Here is a 20,604-nt window from a genome sequence, read left to right on the forward strand (position 1 = left end):
ATTTTCTGTATCTGTTGATTAAGTAGTGGGGGTTGTATTGAGAAACATTAATTACGGTGTAAAAACAGACAGTCAAGTAGCAGGTTGTGAAGTATCATTACTCATATTGTATGAGATACATACACCATTTACATAGAGAGACAGCTGTCTAAGCATCGATCATCTGGAAAAACATTTACATAAAGAGACAGCTGTCTAGGCATCGATCATCTGGAACATGAGAAGTGTTATTCAGAACATTGAGGTGAGAGACTGTGACACAGAGTGCAACAGGGAAGGAAGGAGAGATGGGAGGAAGGGGAGGAGAAAAAGTGATAGAGAGCCAGACGGAGAGGTGGGAGATGGAGAGGTGGGAGATGCAGAGTGAAAAGGGGGAGAGGGGGAGGGAAAGAGAGGAGAGAGTTATTTGGTGAAAAGAGGAAGAGGAGGAGGAGGGAGCAGAGAGAGGAGAAGGGAAGGGGAGAAGAGTCACAGAGTGGAAAGATAGAGATGAGGAGGAGGGAAAGAGAGAGTCACAGAGTGGAAAGAGGGAGAGGAGGAGGGGAGGAGAGTCACCGAGTGGAAAGAGGGATAGGAGGAGGGAAGGAAGGGGAGGAGAGAGTCACAGAGTGGAAAGGGGGAGAGGAGGAGGAGGGGAGGAGAGAGTTACAGAGTGGAAAGAGGAGGAGGGGAGGGGAGTCACAGAGTGGAAAGAGGGGTAGGAGGAGGGAAGGAAGGGGAGGAGAGAGTCACAGAGTGGAAAGGGGGAGAGGAGGAGAGAGTTACAGAGTGGAAAGAGGAGGAGGGAAGGGGAAGAGAGAGTTACAGAGTGGAAAGAGGAGGAGGAGGGAAGGGGAGGAGAGAGTCACAGAGTGGAAAGAGGAAGAGGAGGGAAGGGGAGGAGAGAGTCACAGAGTGGAAAGAGGGAGAGGAGGAGGGAGCTATGGAGCGACAGAGGCGGAAGGAAGGAGGAAAGATCAACAGTGGAACGAGGCAGGGAGGGAAAGGAGGAGGAAGTGAAGAGTGAAGGAGGGAGGCAAAGAAAGTAGTGATGGAAAAAATGTGGTATTGTTACATATCGCAATAGTATTTTGGACAATATTATATTGATATTTGACTGCAAGTATCGATTTGTAAGAAAACAGATATAATACAAAAAGTAAGTCTTCAGACCCCTTCAGGATAGATATTAGTAAGGTATTTGAGGTAGATACACTTCATTCAGAAAGTCTTCAGACCCCTTCAGGATAGATATTAGTAAGGTATTTGAGGTAGATACACTTCATTCAGAAAGTCTTCAGACCCCTTTAGGATAGATATTAGTAAGGTATTTGAGGTAGATACACTTCATTCAGAAAGTCTTCAGACCCCTTCAGGATAGATATTAGTAAGGTATTTGAGGTAGATACACTTCATTCAGAAAGTTTTCAGACCCCTTCAGGATAGATATTAGTAAGGTATTTGAGGTAGATAACTTCATTCAGAAAGTTTTCAGACCCCTGGGCTTTTCCCACATGTTGTTACATTACAGCCTTATTCAAAAATATATAACATCGTTTTTTTCCCCACATCAATCTACACACAATACCCCATAATGACAAAGCAAAAACAGTAGTTATATTTTGGGGGGTAATTTATTAAACAGACATTTACATAATGTAATTTGTTGAAGCATCTTTGGCAGCGATTACAGCCTCGAGTCTTCTTGGGTATGACACTACAAGCTTATTTGGGGAGTTTCTCACATTCTTCTCTGCTGATCCTCTCAAACTCTGTCAGGTTGGATGGGGTGCATTGATGCACAGCTATTTTCAGGTCTCTCCACAGATGTTCGATCAGGTTCAAGTCCGGGCTCTGGCTGGGCCACTCAAGGACATTCAGAGACTTTTCCTGAAGCCACTCCTACGTTGTCTTGGCTGTGTGCTTAGGGTCGTTGTCCTGTTGGAAGGTGAACCTTCGTCCTAGTCTGAGCGCTCTGGAGCAGGTTTTCATCAAGGATCTCTCTGTACATTGCTCTGTTCATCTTTGCCTCAATCCTAGTTTCCCAGTCACTGCTGTAGAAAAACATCCCCACAGCATGATGCTGCCACCACCATGCTTCACCGTAGGGATGGTGCCAGATTTCCTCCAGACGTGACGATTGGCATTTAGGCCAAAGAGTACAAGCTTGGTTTCATCAGACCAGAGAATCTTGTTTCTCATGGTCTGAGAGTCTTTAGGTGCATTTTGTCAAACTCCAAGCAGGCTGTCATGTGCCTTTTAATGAGGAGTGGCTTCTGTCTGGCCACTCTCCCATAAAGGCCTGATTGGTGCAGTGCTGCAGAGATGGTTGTCCTTCTGATAGGTTCTCCCATCTCCACAGAGGAACTCTAGAGCTCTCTCAGAGTGACTATCGGGTTCTTGGTCACCTCCTTGACCAAGGACCTTCTCCCCCGATTGCTCAGTTTTGGTCGGGTGGCCAGCTCTAGCAAGAGTCTTCGTTGTTCCAAACTTTTGCTGTTTAAGAATGATGGAGACCACTGTGTTCTTGGGGACCTTCAAAGATGCAGAATTGTTTTGGTACCCTTCCCCAGATCTGTGCCTCGACACAATCCTGTCTCAGAGTTCTACGGGCAATTCCTTCGAGCTCATGGCAGGGTTTTTTGCTCTGACATGCACTGTCAACTGTGGGACCTTATATAGACAGGTGTGTGCCTTTCCAAATCATGTCCAATCAATTGAATTTACCACAGGTGGACTCCAATCAAGTTGTAGAAACATCTCATGGATGATCAATGGAAACAGGATTGACCTGAGCTCAATTTCGATTCTCATAGCAAAGGGTCTGGATACTTATGTAAATAAGGTTTTATTCGTTTGAAACTATTTCTGAAAACCAGTTTTCACTTTGTTATTATGGGGTATTGTGTGTAGATTGCTGAGGATAAAAAAAAAATATATATATATATAATCCATTTTAGATCAAGGCTGTAACGTAACAAAATGTGGAAAAAGTCAAGGGGTCTGAATACTTTTTTTGTGTATATTTATTGGTAGCATTAGCTGGCTGTAGTTGGCTGTACCTGTACCAAAACTACGGTATTTTCAATCCTATAGTTTTTTTCTACTGAATTCTTTTAAAAGGTGAGCCAACATGTTTTAATTCACCTTAATTTCCATGACTGATCAAAACAAATGTTCTCATGATCTCTCTGCAGCAGACATATAGTTAGAAATATGTTTGCAACTTCAAATCCCAATATCGAATCCCAAAACATATAGAATCGTGAGAATTGTAATACATTTCATATTGGCACCAAATTATCTTGATAATATTGTATTGTGAGGTCCCTGGCCTAAAAGAAAGGAGCGGGTCGTCTCATGTCACCCACGCCGTGGAGGCAATTTGGCAACATAAATTACCCAGACCTCTCACTGTTTCTGCTGTCATGGCGATGGAATGGAGCCATCTATTACTCTGTGGTTACTTGTCAGGACGCTAGCTACACCGCGTGACAGTGAACTGGGTGGGTGTCTGTCTGCATGTGTGTGCAGTATGTTATGTTCTCTCTCTCTCTCTCTCTCTCTCTCTCTCTCTCTCTCTCTCTCTCTCTCTCTCTCTCTCTCTCTCTCTCTCTCTCTCTCTCTCTCTCTCTCTCTCTCTCTCTCTCTCTCTCTCTCTCTCTCTCTCTCTCTCTCTCTCTCTCTCTCTCTCTCTCTCTCTCTCTCTCTCTCTCTCTCTCTCTCTCTCTCTCTCTCTCTCTCTCTCTCTCTCTCTCCTGTAGAAATAAATGAAAAGTATAGATCATCTCGGCTGGGTTATATTGTGTTAAGAAATTCATAAAGCACAGATGGAACTCAGGTGGTTAAAACGATTTTGACTGTATATCCCTCAACCTCGTGTCTATTTGTGTAGGACAATCAGAGGGTCTTGCCCTCCAATGACTGGCTGTGGGTTTTATGATAAAACAGTACACTTAGACTTTTTTGCTATTTACCTCTTCTTCTCCTCTCTCTCCTTCAGTCCCCTCTCTCCCTCCTTCCTCTCTCTGTATCACACACACACACACACACACACACACACACACACACACACACACACACACACACACACACACACACACACACACACACACACACACACACACACACACACACACACTCTCTCTTTCTCTTTCTCTTTTCATTGCCTCTCTCTATATTCCCCTTGTCTTTGCTACATCCTCCCTTCCCACAGGGTTGGGCTCAGTTCAGAATGGAATTCAGAATGCCTAATAAGTTCTTGATTTTCAATTGAAGTAGTAAACATAATTTAAATATGAATTTGTATTAAGGGAAATAGAATTGAATGCAATGAAATCCAAATGCTTCTTCTATTCTATATTAGGTATAGTCTATACAAATATACAGTTGAAGTCAGAAGTTTACATACACATAGGTTGTAGTCATTAAAACTCGTTTTTCAACCACTCCACATATTTCTTGTTAACAAACTATAGTTTTGGCAAGTCAGTTAGGACATCTACTTTGTGCATTACACAAGTAATTTTTCCAACAATTGTTTGCAGACAGATTATTTCCCTTATAATTCACTGTATCACAATTCTAGTGGGTCAGAAGTTTACATACACTAAGTTGACTGTGCCTTTAAACAACTTGGAAAATTCCAGAAAATTATGTCATGGCTTTAGAAGCTTCTAATAGGCTAATTGACATCATTTGAGTCAATTGGAGGTGTACCTGTGGATGTATTTCAAGGCCTACCTTCAAACTCAGTGCCTCTTTGCTTAACATCATGGGAAAATTGAAAAGAAATCAGCCAAGATCTCAGAAAAAAAATTTGTAGACCTCCACAGGTCTGGTTCATCCTTGGGAGCAATTTCCAAACGCCTGAAGGTACCATGTTCATCTATACAAACAATAGTATGCAAGTATAAACACCATGGGGCCACGCAGCCGTTATACCGCTCAGGAAGGAGATGCGTTCTGTCTCCTAGAGATGGACGTACTTTGGTTCGAAAAGTGGAAATCAATCCCAGAACAACAGCAGTGTCACGACTTCTGCCGAAGTCGATGCCCCTCCTTGCACGGGTGGTGCTCGGCCGTCGACGTCACCGGTCTTCTAGCCATCATTGATCAGTTTTTCATTATCCATTGGTTTTGTCTTGTCTTCCATCACACCTGTTTCCAATACCATTAATTACTTGTGTATTTAACCCTCTGTTTCCCCTCATGTCCTTGTCAGTGATAGTTTGTATGTTATGTTACGTGGATTTGTGTCTCGGTGTGCGACTGGTATACTTTACCCATTTTATTTTGTACTTTGGTTATGGAGTTTGTTTTTTCATTAAATACTCCATATTTAACCAACTTGGTTTACCCTGCGCCTGACTTCCCTGCCACCTACATTCACGAATATGACAAGCAGACCATGTGAAGATGCTGGAGGAAACAGGTACAAAAGTATCTATATCCACAGTCAAACGACTCCTATAGTTACATAACCTGAAAGGCCACTCCGCAAGGACGAAGCCACTGCTTCAAAACCGCCATAAAAAAGCCAGACTACGATTTGCAACTGCTCATGGGGACAAAAATCACACTTTTTGGAGAAATGTCCTCTGGTCTGATGAAACAAAAATAGAACTGTTTGGCCATAATGACCATCGTTATGTTTGGAGGAAAAAGGGGAGGCTTGCAAGCCGAATAACATAATCCCAACCGTGAAGCACAGGGGTGGAAGCATCATGTTGTGGGGGTGCTTTGCTGCAGGAGGGACTGGTGCACTTCACAAAATTGATGGCATCATGAGGTAGGAAAATTATGTGGATATATTGAAGCAACATCTCAAGACATCAGTCAGGAAGTTAAAGCTTGGTTGCAAATGGGTCTTCCAAATGGACAATGACCCCAAGCATACTTCCAAAGTTGTGGCAAAATAGCTTAAGGACAACAAAGTCAAGGTATTGGAGTTGACATCACAAAGCCCTGACCTCATCCTATAGAAAATTTGTGGGCAGAAGGGAAAAAGTGTGTGTGTGCAAGGAGGCCTACAAACCTGACTCAGTTACACCAGCTCTGTCAGGAGGAATGGGCCAAAATTCACCAACTTATTGTGGGAAGCTTGTGGAAGGCTACCCAAAACATTTGACCCAAGTTAAACAATTTAAAGGCAATGCTACCAAATACTAATTGAGTGTATGTAAACTTCTTACCCACTGGGAATGTGATGAAAGAAACAAAAGCTGAAATAAATCATTCTCTCAACTATTATTCTGACATTTCACATTCTTAAAATAAAGTGGTGATCCTAACTGAACTAAAACAGGGAATTTTTACTAGCATTAAATGTCAGGAATTGTGAAAAACGGAGTTTAAATGATTTTGACTAAGGTGTATGCAAACTTCCGTCTTCAACTGTACATCATGTCCAAAACATCAAACATGTCATGATATACATACATATAAAACAATTGATTATCAGGACAAACTTAAAATGAGTGATCAGGGAAAACAAAACCTGTATGTGGATATTCTAAGTTATTACATTTCATTAATCAATATGGAGTAAAATACTACATTTCCCAAAATGCATTCGTTCCCAATTTGAAAATCAACACAAATGGCTGCCCTGTCACAACAAGCTTAGAGATGTGATCTGGTTGATGTTACTTACCACCCTCAAATTCACTAAGAGGGCTTTGGATGCAAGGACTTTTGGGCCCAATTGCTCTGTCATTACAAAACACAATACCTAAGGTAAGGTCTAATATAATGGCATTGGTTGTCGAGAAAATAGAATTGGCTATTGTAAGCACTTAGGTTAAAAGTGTATGTGAATATTGTTTCCGGAGAAAAGTGATATAATCTTTGGTATCTGGAAGTTGTGACCTGTCAGAGTCAATGAAACTCTCATGTTCTACGACTGAGTGGAATATCTTTGAATTGCACTGAATGAAAAATTATATTTTCTGTCACTCAAAGACAAAAAAAATCAAATTTTGCGTCCTGTGGGGTGTGGCCAATTCAATTTTGAATTTCAACTCATGAGTTGAATGGGAGTCAATTCCAAAATTCTGAATTGAGCGCAACCCTGCTATATAGTGCATTATGGGCCCTGGCCAGAAGTAGCGTACTATATAGGACATAGGGTTCCATTTGGAACAGATACACACTATATTTTGCAGGTAAATTTGACCCATTTCCACGTTTGAGTTGCCCAAAATACTAGTTAACCTCTTTTTTTCTCCATGAAATTAAATAACTTTTCCTCATTTAGGGTCATGAACTTAACTTCAAAATGCGGACACACTGATGTGTTGATTTTGTATACAAACATGGATGTTGTGGGTTATTTTGACCCGGGGGTTTTCATGTGTATAGATATTTGCACAGGTCCAAAATAAACAACTGTCTCTGATGTTTTATTGTTTTGACTGCTTCTGCATGCACTTTTATAATTATGTTTGGATGAAAGTGAGCTTTCCCAAGTTTCTCTTTCTCAGTGCGAAAGCAGCAGATCTCTGACACCGACACTCAAAAATGAGCTCCAAACAGAAAATGGTTGTTTGTGAGAAAGGAAATATGTTTAACAAAATAGTTAAATGTATAGTTTTGAAATCAAATGTTCTTGTATTTCTTCTTTCTGAAAGGTCTGACAAGACAAAATCAAGTTTTGGCTGTTTTTACTTTGACTGTCTTGAGTGTGTTTAAACTTAACTGTGCGGGTCAGTCTGACCCATACCACAATGGGATGCCGTTTTTTTCTCAGCAATGCACAAGGGTTAATGTCACTCCTGGAATGATGGAACTGAAAAATGAAAATCCTTGCATCATAAATCCCCAATCCCCAGTTCCCAGCTACAGTACAAAGGACTTCTGTAATGACTAGGATTTATAGTTCAGGTATACATCACACAGTCATATAACTGGTATTCTGGCACAGGACATTGCTAGTCTCTTCCCTAGAGGATTGGGAATTTATTATGAGGATATTGGATGTAAAATGTTTTTGGCTCTGGCCAAAAAGTATTGTCATTTCAGATTCACCCTATATGACCCTGCAATGTCAGTGAAGGGTGAACTGTCCCATTAACAGTGTATCTTTCCTCCTGTAATGTGGGTGAACTGTCCTTTTAGCAGTTTATCTTTCCTCCTGTAATGTGGGTGAACTATCCCTTTAACAGTGTATCTTTCCTCCTGTAATGTGGGTGAACTATCCCTTTAACAGTGTATCTTTCCTCCTGTAATGTGGGTGAACTGTCCTTTTAGCAGTTTATCTTTCCTCCTGTAATGTGGGTGAACTATCCCTTTAACAGTGTATCTTTCCTCCTGTAATGTGGGTGAACTATCCCTTTAACAGTGTATCTTTCCTCATGTAATGTGGGTGAACTGTCCCTTTAAATCCAAACCAATGTTGTATGAGTATGTTATCTTTTGAACTATCCATCTAATATCTCTCCCTGTAATGTGGGTCAACTGACAGAGATGGTGCTGCAGTGGATAGCAGCTGTTTTACGTGCTTGCAATTTTTTATTTTTTTTTAAACGCTAATCGTAATTTTCTTTGTACATAAAATACCTGTCATCATTTCCTATGACTGAAACAGCTTCCGGATATCAGAACAGCGATTACTAACCTCAATTTGGACAAGCATTTCTACTTCAACAAGTTGGCAGCTCTGGACGTTCTGCTTTCTCTGGAGCAGAAGCCCTGATCCCCGGGACTCAAAAGAGAAAACGGCGGCGAAAGAAACGCAGGCGAGCCGGAACCCTAATCAGACTACGTTGGTGAGCAAATTGTCCTCTGTTCTATTGGCAAACGTGTAATCACTGGAGAACAAACTGGATAGGAGCTCCTATCCTATCTACAAGACCTATGTTTCTCAAGAGTAGTGGCTGAACGAGGACATGGATATGCGTCTCAATGGTTTTTCTATGCATCGTCGGCGTTTCTCGTGGTTGGTGATTTTAAGGAAACTGACATCCGTTTTACCTCATTTTTACCAGCACGTCTGTCACGGCTGTCGGAAGGATCGGACCAAAATGCAGCGTGTTCGTAGTTCCACATATTTATTTAGACTGTGAAACTTAATGCAATACAAAAATAAACTGAAGGACAAAACAACAAACCGTGACGCAGGAGAAACAAACACTACTCACAAAGTATAATCACCCACAAAAACAGGTGGGACAAATATCAACTTAAATATGACCTCCAATTAGAGACAACGACAACCGATGCCTCTAATTGGAGGTCATGCCAAACAAAAACCAACATAGAAATACAAAACTAGAAACTGAACATAGAAATAGAAAAACAGACAAACACCCCCTGTCATGCCCTGACCTACTCTACCATAGAAAATAACAACTTACTATGGTCAGGACGTGACAACGTCACCCGTGCAAATAGAGGTGACAAAATGCTACAGTGAGGGAAAAAAGTATTTGATCCCCTGCTGATTTTGTACGTTTGCCCACTGACAAAGAAATTATCAGTCTATAATTTTAATGGTAGGTTTATTTGAACAGTGAGAGTGTCACGATTCTCTAAAGCTGAACCCAGAAGCAGACCAGGACAAGGTGAGTAAAATGAAGGTGAGTATTTATTTACAGACTCGAGGTGAAAATAGAATAATCCAGGAGACGGAGCGGCAGCGGAGGTGAGTTGATGAGAGTGAATAGGCAGATCCAATGATGTCACTGAAACCACCGACGACCAGGCAAGGGGGGTGAATGTTCTGGGAGGATGACTGTAGACAGAGTAAACGGGGGTGAGTAACCGGCAAAAAGTACAGAACAACAAAACTAACTCTGGTAACATGAGGCTGATACGCTGACACAACATACTGTTCACTGCTAACGATCCGGCAGGGAATGGATGTCAGGTCAGAGCTTATGAAGAGAAGAGGTGATGATCAGGACTAGGTGTGCAGATGGCTGATGAGATGCAGGTGCGGGTAATCGAGAGATCTCCCGCCTAGCTTCGTCGCCCGGCAACCAGACAGGGTGTGTTCAGAAACCTCAGGAAACAACTCCAGAAAACAGGCAGCTCAGGCAGAAAACAGACTCAGGAAGCGGGATTCATGACAGAGAGACAGAATAACAAAAACAAAATCCTGAAAAACGCATGTCAAAAATGTTATAAATTGATTTGCATTTTAACGAGGGAAATAAGTATTTGACCCCCTCTCAATCAGAAAGATTTCTGGCTCCCAGGTGTCTTTTATACAGGTACTCTTAAAGGGAGTGCTCCTAATCTCAGTTTGTTACCTGTATAAAAGACACCTGTCCACAGAAGCAATCAATCAATCAGATTCCAAACTCTCCACCATGGCCAAGACCAACGAACTCTCCAAGGATGTCAGGGACACGATTGTAGAGCTACACAAGGCTGGAATGGGCTACAAGACCATCGCCAAGCAGCTTGGTGAGAAGGTGACAACAGTTGGTGCGATTATTCACAAATGGAAGAAACACAAAAGAACTGTCAATCTCCCTCGGCCTGGGGCTCCATGCAAGATCTCACCTCGTGGAGTTGCAATGATCATGAGAACGGTGAGGAATCAGCCCAGAACTACACGTGGAGGATCTTGTCAATGATCTCAAGGCAGCTGGGACCATAGTCACCAAGAAAACAATTGGTAACACACTACGCCGTGAAGGACTGAAATCCTGCAGCACCCGCAAGGTCCCCCTGCTCAAGAATGCACATATACATGCCCGTCTGAAGTTTGCCAATGAACATCTGAATGATTCAGAGGGCAACTGGGTGAAAGTGTTGTGGTCAGATGAGACCAAAATGGAGCTCTTTGGCATCAACTCAACTCGCCGTGTTTGGAGGAGGAGGAATGCTGCCTATGACCCCAAGAACACCATCCCCACAGTCAAACATGGAGGTGGAAACATTATGCTTCGGGGGTGTTTTCCTGCTAAGGGGACAGGACAACTTCACCGCATCAAAGGGACGATGGACGGGGCCATGTACCGTCAAATCTTGGGTGAGAACCTCCTTCCCTCAGCCAGGGCATTGAAAATGGGTCGTGGATGGGTATTCCAGCATGACAATGACCCAAAACACATGGCCAAGGCAACAAAGGAGTGGCTCAAGAAGAAGCACATTAAGGTCCTGGAGTGGCCTAGCCAGTGTCCACACCTTATTCCCATAGAAAATGGAGGGAGCTGAAGGTTCGAGTTGACAAACGTCAGCCTCGAAACCTTAATGACTTGGAGAAGATCTGCAAAGAGGAGTGCGACAAAATCCCTCCTGAGATGTGTGCAAACCTGGTGGCCAACTACAAGAAACGTCTGACCTCTGTGATTGCCAACAAGGGTTTTGCCACCAAGTACTAAGTCATGTTTTGCAGAGGGGTCAAATACTTATTTCCCTCATTAAAATGCAAATCAATTTCTAACATTTTTGACATGCGTTTTTCTGGATTTTTTGTTGTTATTCTGTCTCTCACTGTTCAAATAAACCTACCATTAAAATTATAGACTGATCATTTCTTTGTCAGTGGGCAAACGTACAAAATCAGCAGGGGATCAAATACTTTTTTCCCTCACTGTAGATCACCTTTATTCCACACACAGAAACACGTACAAGGCCCTCCCTCGCCCTCCATTTGGTTATTCTGACCATAGCTCTATCCTCTTACTTCCTGCTTACAAGCAAAAACTCAAAACAGGAAGTACCAGTGACATGCTCAATACTGAAGTGGTCTGATGAAGTGGATGCTAAGCTACAGGACTGTTTTGCTAGCATAGACTGGAATATGTTCATACGATAACATTGAGGAGTTTTACCACATCGGTCACCGGCTTCATTAATAACTGCATGGACGACTTCATCCCCACAGTGACCGTACGTACATACCCCGGTGTCAGAGGAAGGCCGCCCCAAAAAATCAGACTCCAGCCACCCATAGACTGTTCTCTCTACTACCGCACGGCAAGCGGTACCGGTGCATCGAGTCTGGAACCAAAAGGAGCTAAGCCATAAGACTGCGAAACAAGACTGCTAAATAGCTAATCAAAAGGCTACCCGGACTACCTGCATTGACCCTTTTTTGCACTGACTCTATGCACACACACTGGACTCTACCCACACACTGGGCTCTACCCACACACTGGACTCTACCCACACACTAGACTCTACCCACACACTAGGCTCTACCCACACACTGGGCTCTACCCACACACTGGGCTCTACCCACACACTGGACTCTACCCACACACTAGATTCTACCCACACACTGGGCTCTACCCACACACTGGACTCTACCCACATACTGGGCTCTACCCACACACTGGACTCTACCCACACACTGGGCTCTACCCACACACTAGACTCTACCCACACACTGGACTCTACCCACACACTGGACTCTACCCACACACTAGACTCTACCCACACACTGGGCTCTACCCACACACTGGACTCTACCCACACACTGGGCTCTACCCACACACTGGACTCTACCCACACACTCACACATACTTACACTGACACACACACACACACACACACACACACACACACACACACACACACAAACTATATACGCCCACACACACGTAACATGCACACACATGCATAGTGACGCCACACACACACACACACACACACACACACACACACACACACACACACACACACACACACACACACACACACACTCACACTTTCACACTCACCACATGCGCTGTTGCTACAGATCAGTCTATTATCTATCCTGTTGCCTAGTCACTTTACCCTTACCTACTTATATGTACATTGCTACTTCAATTATCTGGTACCCCTCCACACGGACTCAGTACAGGTACTCCCTGTATGTTATTACCTCACACCCCTGCACATTGACTCAGTACAGGTACTTCCTGTATATAGCCGTGTTATTACCTGGTACCCCTGCACATCGACTCAGTACTGGTTCTTCCTGTATATGGCTGTGTTATTACCTGGTACCCCTGCACATCGACTCAGTACAGGTACTCCCTGTATGTTATTACCTCCTACCCCTACACATCGACTCAGTACAGGTACTCCCTGTATATAGCTATGTTATTACCTCGTACCCCTGCACATCGACTCAGTACAGGTACTTCCTGTATATAGTTGTGTTATTACCTCGTACCCCTGCACATCGACTCAATACAGGTACTCTCTGTACGTTATTACCTCGTACCCCTGCACATCGACTCAGTACAGGTACTTCCTGTATATAGCCGTGTTATTTTTACAAGTTATTGTTAGTTGTTGTTCACTCTGTATTTATTCCTCTTGTCACTATTTCTATTTGTATTGTATATTTTTGTCCTTTATCTTTCTCTCTGCATTGTTGTAAAAGGACCCATCAGTAAACATTTCACTGTTAGTCTACACCTGTTGTTTCCCAAGCGTGTGAAAAATAAAATGTGATTTTAGTATTTGATTGAACTATCGCTTTAACTGTATCAATGAGAGCCCCCTGACAGTTTCTCTCTCCCCTCCTCCCCCCTGCCAGATGGACTGCTCCAGTGACAGTGAGGACAACTTCATCATGTTATAGACAGTATAAGAACTATAATGTTGGTGAATTAATATTTACAGCGTTTGTCTCTTTCAGACGGACTGCTCCAGTGACAGCGAGAGTGAAGATAACTTCATAGTGATCCCACCCAGAGACCACCTGGGCCTGGCCATCTTCTCCATGTTATGCTGCTTCTGGCCCCTGGGCATCGCTGCTTTCTACTTCTCCCAGGGGGTAAGCAGGACACACACACACACACACACTAACATACACACACTGTATACCTGCCATACACCACCTTTCCTGGGGTTACAGTTTCTTTTTTTTATCGCTTTGGTACTATTTTCACAAGTATGCAGTGAATTTTCAAAACTCTCAGTACAAAAAACTACAAACTGGTAACAGCTGTAACACAGCCAGTCTTACATTCAAAACCTTTGATTTTACATAAACAAGATGTTGGTAGACATCGTTCACAGCCATTGATCTAAAATATACGTTTACTGTGAAATATAAATCTGTACATTGGTTTAATCACCAAAACACTACATAATGAAATATTCTCTATTTAGTTATATTAACATCAACTTAATCTATTAACAAAACCAATGTTTCAAAATTGTCCTTTGAATGTAGTATGCTACAATACTGTAAATTACAGTACACTACACTGTTTTCACATTAGGTAATACACTTGCACTACCCATTAAAGTTGACTGAACATCAACATTCCATAATTGAAGACGTATTTCACAATGTAATCAAATTAAAGAAAGAATGTTTAGCAGGCAATAGTTTGCATCAAGCCTGTCTTGAGCATTTGGCTGTAAGTTCTGGTCGAAATCTGGGGGGGAAAAAAACTTTTGGCACGGCCAATCCAATCCTGAAATAGGTCTTGATTGAAATCATTGCATCCCTCGTCCATGGCCTGAAGGAGGGTGGTACGCTCATGGGGATGGCAATCATACATCTTCCACCTGTATTGTAATCGTGTATTGTATTTTATTTTAAAGAATTGTATTGTACTTATGTATTTTAGTGTCCATGTACGTGGCTCAGTTCATAACAGCATGGCACTAGCAACACCAGAGTTATGGGTTCAATTCCCAGTGGGGTCTCATACCAAAATGCTTGGACTGTTGTCATTTTGGATTAAACTGTCTGCTACGTATATGGCATATATTACAGTATTACAGTACTGTAATGGCTTATATTACAGTATTACAGTACTGTAATGGCCTATATTACAGTATTACTGGACTGTATTGGCCTATATTACAGTATTACAGTACTGTAATGGCCTATATTACAGTATTACAGTACTGTATTGGCCTATATTACAGTATTACAGTACTGTAATAGCCTATATTACAGTATTACTGGACTGTATTGGCCTATATTACAGTATTACAGTACTGTAATGGCCTATATTACAGTATTACAGTACTGTAATGGCCTATATTACAGTATTACAGTACTGTAATGGCCTATATTACAGTATTACAGTACTGTAATGGCCTATATTACAGTATTACTGTACTGTAATGGCCTATATTACAGTATTACTGGACTGTATTGGCCTATATTACAGTATTACAGTACTGTAATGGCCTATATTACAGTATTACAGTACTGTAATGGCCTATATTACAGTATTACTGGACTGTATTGGCCTATATTACAATATTACAGTACTGTATTGGCCTATATTACAGTATTACTGGACTGTAATGGCCTATATTACAGAATTACAGTACTGTAATGGCCTATATTACAGTATTACAGTACTGTAATGGCCTATATTACAGTATTACTGGACTGTATTGGCCTATATTACAGTATTACAGAACTGTAATGGCCTATATTACAGTATTACAATACTGTAATGGCCTATATTACAGTATTACTGAACTGTATTAGCCTATATTACAGTATTACTGGACTATAATGGCCTATATTACAGTATTACTGGACTATAATGGCCTATATTACAGTAGTACAGTACTGTAATGGCCTATATTACAGTATTACTGGACTGTATTGGCCTATATTACAGTATTACTGGACTGTATTGGCCTATATTACAGTATTACAGTACTGTATTGGCCTATATTACAGTATTACTGGACTGTATTGGCCTATATAACAGTATTACTGGACTGTTTTGGCCTATATTACAGTATCACTGGACTGTATTGGCCTATATTACAGTATTACTGGACTGTATTGGCCTATATTACAGTATTACTGGACTGTATTGGCCTATTTTATGGTATTGCAGGACTGTTTTGGCCTATTCTATGGTATTACAGGACTGTATTGGCCTATATTACAGGACTGTATTGGCCTATATTACAGTACTGTAATGGCCTATATTACAGTATTACTGGACTGTATTGGCATATATTACAGTATTACAGTACTGTAATGGCCTATATTACAGTATTACTGTACTGTATTGGCGTTTATTACAGTATTACTGGACTGTATTGGCCTATTTTACAGTATTACAGTACTGTAATGGCCTATATTACAGTATTACTGGACTGTATTGGCCTATATTACTGTATTACTGGACTGTATTGGCCTATATTACAGTATTACTGGACTGTATTGGCCTATTTTATGGTATTGCAGGACTGTTTTGGCCTATTTTATGGTATTTTGTTATGGTAAGGGTGGCTACTTTGAAGAATCTAAAATCCAAAATATATTTTGATTTGTTTAATGATTCCATATGTGTTATTTCATAGTTTTGATGTCTTCACTATTCTTCTACAATATAAAAATAAAGAAAAACTCTTGAATGAATAGGTGTTTCCAAACTTTTGATTGGTACTGTAGGTATTCCTATTGTTCAGGTGGGTGAGGGCAATGTGGAGTGCAATCGAGATTGCGTCATCTGTGGATCTGTTGGTGTGGTATGCGAATTGGATTGGGTCTAAGGTGACTGGGATGATCGTGTTGATGTGAGCCATGACCAGCTTTTCAAAGCATTTCATGGCTATAGATGTGAGTGCTATGGGGCGATAGTCATTTAGGCAGGTTACCTTGGTGTTCTTGGGCACGGGGAATATGGTGGTCTGTTTGAAACAAGTTGGTATTATAGATATTACAGGGATAGGTTGAAAATGTAATTGAAGACACCTGCCAGCTGGTCAGCGCATGCTCTGAGTACGTGTCCTGGTATTCTGTCTGGCCCCTTGGCCTTTGCGAATGTTAACCTGTTTAAAGTCTTACCACGTGATCACAAAGCCATCTGGAACAGCTGGTGCTCTCATGCATGGTTCAGTATTGTTTGCTTAATTTAGCTCGTCTGGTAATTTTGCGTCGCTGGGCAGTTCGCGGCTGGGTTTCCTTTTGTAATCTGTGATAATGTGCAAAACCTGCCACATCCGTCGAGTGTCAGAGCCGGCGTAGTAGGATCTTAGTCCTGTCTTGTAGCGGGATATCTTATGAGCGTCCGGATTAGTGTCCAGCTCCTTGAAAGCAGCAGCTCTAGCCTTTAACTCAGTGCGGATGTTTCCTGTAATCCATGGCTTCTGGTTGGGATATACATGCGGTCACTGTGGGGAAGACGTCATCGATGAACTTGTTATTGAAGCCGGTTACTGATGTGGTAACCTCCTCAATGTTATCAGATGAATCCCGGAACATGTTCCAGTCTGTGCTAGCAAAACAGTCCTGTAGCTTAGGGAAAGTGGGAAACCTAGTCAGTTGTACAACTGAATGCCTTCAGCTGAAATGTGTCTTCCGCATTTAACCCAACCAACCCCTCTGAATCAGAGAGGTGCGGGGGACTGCCTTAATCGACATCCACGTTTTCGTGCCCAGGGAACAGTGGGTTAACTGCCTTGCTCAGAACAACACATTTTTACCTTTACAGCTCGGGGATTCGATCCAGCAACCTTTCGGTTACTGGCCCAACGCTCTAACCATTAGGCTACCTGCTTAGAATTCACTTCATCGGACCATTTACATTTTAGTCATTTAGCAGATGCTCTTATCCAGAGCGACTTACAGTACTGAATGTATACGTCATACAATTTCATACATTTTTTTCTGTGCTGGCCCCCTGTGGGAATCGAACCCACAACCCTGGCGTTGCAAACACCATGCTCTACCAACTGAGCTACAGGGAAGGCGACCACTTCCGCATTGAGCGTGTCACTGGTACTTCCTGTTTGAGTTTTTGCTTGTAAAAATGAATCAGGAAGATATAGAGTTATGGTCATATTTGCGGGGGGCTTTGTGTGTGTTTCTGTGTGTGGAGTGAAGGTGGTCTAGTTTTGAGGTAAAACAGATTTCAGTTTTCCTGCATTGGAGAAACAGAAGAAGTTCCCTGCATTATATTCACCGGCCACTTGAGGGCTGCCTCATCATGTGCATTTTCTAGTTTGCTTTGCCCTATACAGCTCGTTGAGTGCGGTCTTGGTGCCAGCATCAGTTTGTGGTGGTAAATAGACAGCTATGAAAAATGTTGATGAAAACTCTCCTGGTTAATAGTGTGGTTTGCAGCTTATCATGAGGTATTCTATCTAGTAGACCAACCAGTTTACATGTAAAATCAATAGGTTACTAAATGTTTAAGTAATTAACCTCTATGGGCTAGGTGGGACGCTTGCGTCCCACCTACGTAACAGCCACTGCCAGCCTGTGGCGCGATTTTCAAAACCTTAAAAATCCTATTACTTCAATTTCTCAAACATATGACTATTTTACAGCCATTTAAAGACAAGACTCTCGTTAATCTAACCACACTGTCCGATTTCAAAAAGGCTTTACAACGAAAGCAAAACATTAGATTATGTCAGCAGAGTACCAAGCCAGAAATGATCAGACACCCATTTTTCAGGCCAGCATATAATGTCACCAAAACCCAGAAGACAGCTAAATGCAGCACTCACCTTTGATGATCTTCATCAGATGACAACCCTAGGACATTATGTTATACAATACATGCATGTTTTGTTCAATCAAGTTCATATTTATATCAAAAACCAGCTTTTTACATTAGCATGTGACGTTCAGAACTAGCATAGCCCCCGCAAACTTCCGGGGAATTCGCTAACATTTTACTAAATTACTCACGATAAACGTTCACAAAAAGCATAACAATTATTTTAAGAATTATAGATACAGACCTCCTCTATGCACTCGATATGTCCGATTTTAAAATAGCTTTTTGGTGAAAGCACATTTTGCAATATTCTAAGTACATAGCCCAGGCATCACGGGCTCGCTTATTTAGACACCCGGCAAGTTTAGCACTCACCATAATCATATTTACTATTATAAAAGTTTGATTACCTTTTGTTGTCTTTGTCAGAATGCACACCCAGGACTGCTACTTCAATAACAAATGTTGGTTTGGTCCAAAATAATCCATCGTTATATCCGAATAGCGGCGTTTTGTTCGTGCGTTCCAGACACTTTCCGAAATAGTAAAGAAGTGTCACGCGCATGGCGCAATTCGTGACAATAAAATTCTAAATATTCCATTACCGTACTTCGAAGCATGTCAACCGCTGTTTAAAATCTATTTTTACGACATTTTTCTCGTAGAAAAGCGATAATATTCCGACAGGGAATCTCCTTTTCGGCAAACAGAGGAAAAAATCCCAAAGGCGGGGGCGGTCGGGGTCACGCGCATAAGCCCAGTGTCCCTTGATCGGCCACTTGAGAAAGGCGATAATGTGTTTCAGCCTGGGGCTGGAATGACGACATTCTGTTTTTTCCCGGGCTCTGAGCGCCTATGGACGACGTGGGAAGTGTCACGTTAGAGCAGAGATCCTTAGTAAATGATAGAGATGGAAAAGAAGTTCAAGAAATGGTCAGACAGGCCACTTCCTGTAAAGGAATCTCTCAGGTTTTGACCTGCCATTTGAGTTCTGTTATACTCACAGACACCATTCAAACAGTTTTAGAAAATTTAGGGTGTTTTCTATCCATATGTAATAAGTATATGCATATTCTAGTTACTGGGTAGGAGTGGTAACCAGATTAAATCGGGTATGTTTTTTATCCAGCCGTGTCAATACTGCCCCCTAGCCCTAACAGGTTTTAAGAGCATCAATTGAGAGCAGTCAGACTATGTAATAGTTAAATGTCTTTTAACAAAAGAGAAGAGACATTATTTGTAATATGATTGAGTATTGCATTTCGAAAGACAATTACTTTATACGAACATGTATTGCAATGTGAAACGTATTTCAAAAAACACTGATTTAAGTTTGGTGAAAAAAGTGCCAGGTTTCCTCCAGACGTGACGCTTGGCATTCAGGCCAAAGAGTTCAATCTTGGTTTCTGCAGACCAGAGAATCTTTCGGTGCCTTTTGCCGAACTCCAAGCGGGCTGTCATGTGCCTTTTACTGAGTAGTGGTTTTTGTCTGGCCACTCTACCAATACGGCCTGGTTGGTGGAGTGCTGCAGAGATGCTTGTCCTTCTGGAAGGTTCTCCTATCTCCACAGAGGAACTCTGGAGCTCTGTCAGAGTGACCATCAGCTTCTTGGTCACCTCCCTGACCAAGGCCCTTCTCCCCTGATTGCTCAGCTTTAGGAAGAGTCTTGGTGTTTCCAAACTTCTTCCATTTAAGAATGATATAGGCCACTTCGTTTTTGGGGACCTTCAGTGCTGCAGAACATTTGTGGTACCCTTCCCCAGGTCTGTGCCTTGACACAATCCTGTCTCGGAGCTCCATGGACAATTCTTTCGAACTCATGACGTGGTTTCTGCTCTGACATGCAGTCAAGTGTAAATTATGTCTGAGTGTTGGAGTGTGCCCCTGGCTATTGTTCCATCTGGTTTGTTTAATATAAGGAATTTTAATATATTTGTACTTTTACTTTTAATTCTTAGGTACATTTTAGCAATTCCGTTTACTTTTGATACTAAAGTATAGTTAAAATCAAATACTTTTAGACTGTTATTCAAGTGGTATTTTACTGGGTAACTTTCACTTGAGTCATTTTCTATTAAGGTATCTGTACTTTTACTCAAGATTGGACAATTTAGTACTTTTTCCTCCACTGCACACACTTGTCACTACCTGGACACATCAGTGCTTTTTACTTCTCAGGGCTATAACACAGCCAGGCTGTTGATGGCCAAGTCTATCTCAAATGTGAAGTCT

General features: G+C 41.8%; 1 protein-coding gene across 1 annotated transcript in view; it reads left to right on the forward strand.

The window, feature by feature from the left end:
* The window catches only part of syndig1l (synapse differentiation inducing 1-like), a 90,581-nt gene that overhangs the window by 50,415 nt on the left and 19,562 nt on the right, over positions 1–20,604 (forward strand). The window contains exon 3 of the mRNA XM_014206116.2: positions 13,568–13,705. Within this exon, the coding sequence (XP_014061591.1) occupies positions 13,568–13,705 (138 nt within the window). The remainder of the gene's footprint in view (positions 1–13,567; positions 13,706–20,604) is intronic.

This window comes from Salmo salar, chromosome ssa06 (assembly GCF_905237065.1).
Source record: "Salmo salar chromosome ssa06, Ssal_v3.1, whole genome shotgun sequence".
In the NCBI taxonomy this organism is placed as follows: Eukaryota; Metazoa; Chordata; class Actinopteri; order Salmoniformes; family Salmonidae; genus Salmo; species Salmo salar.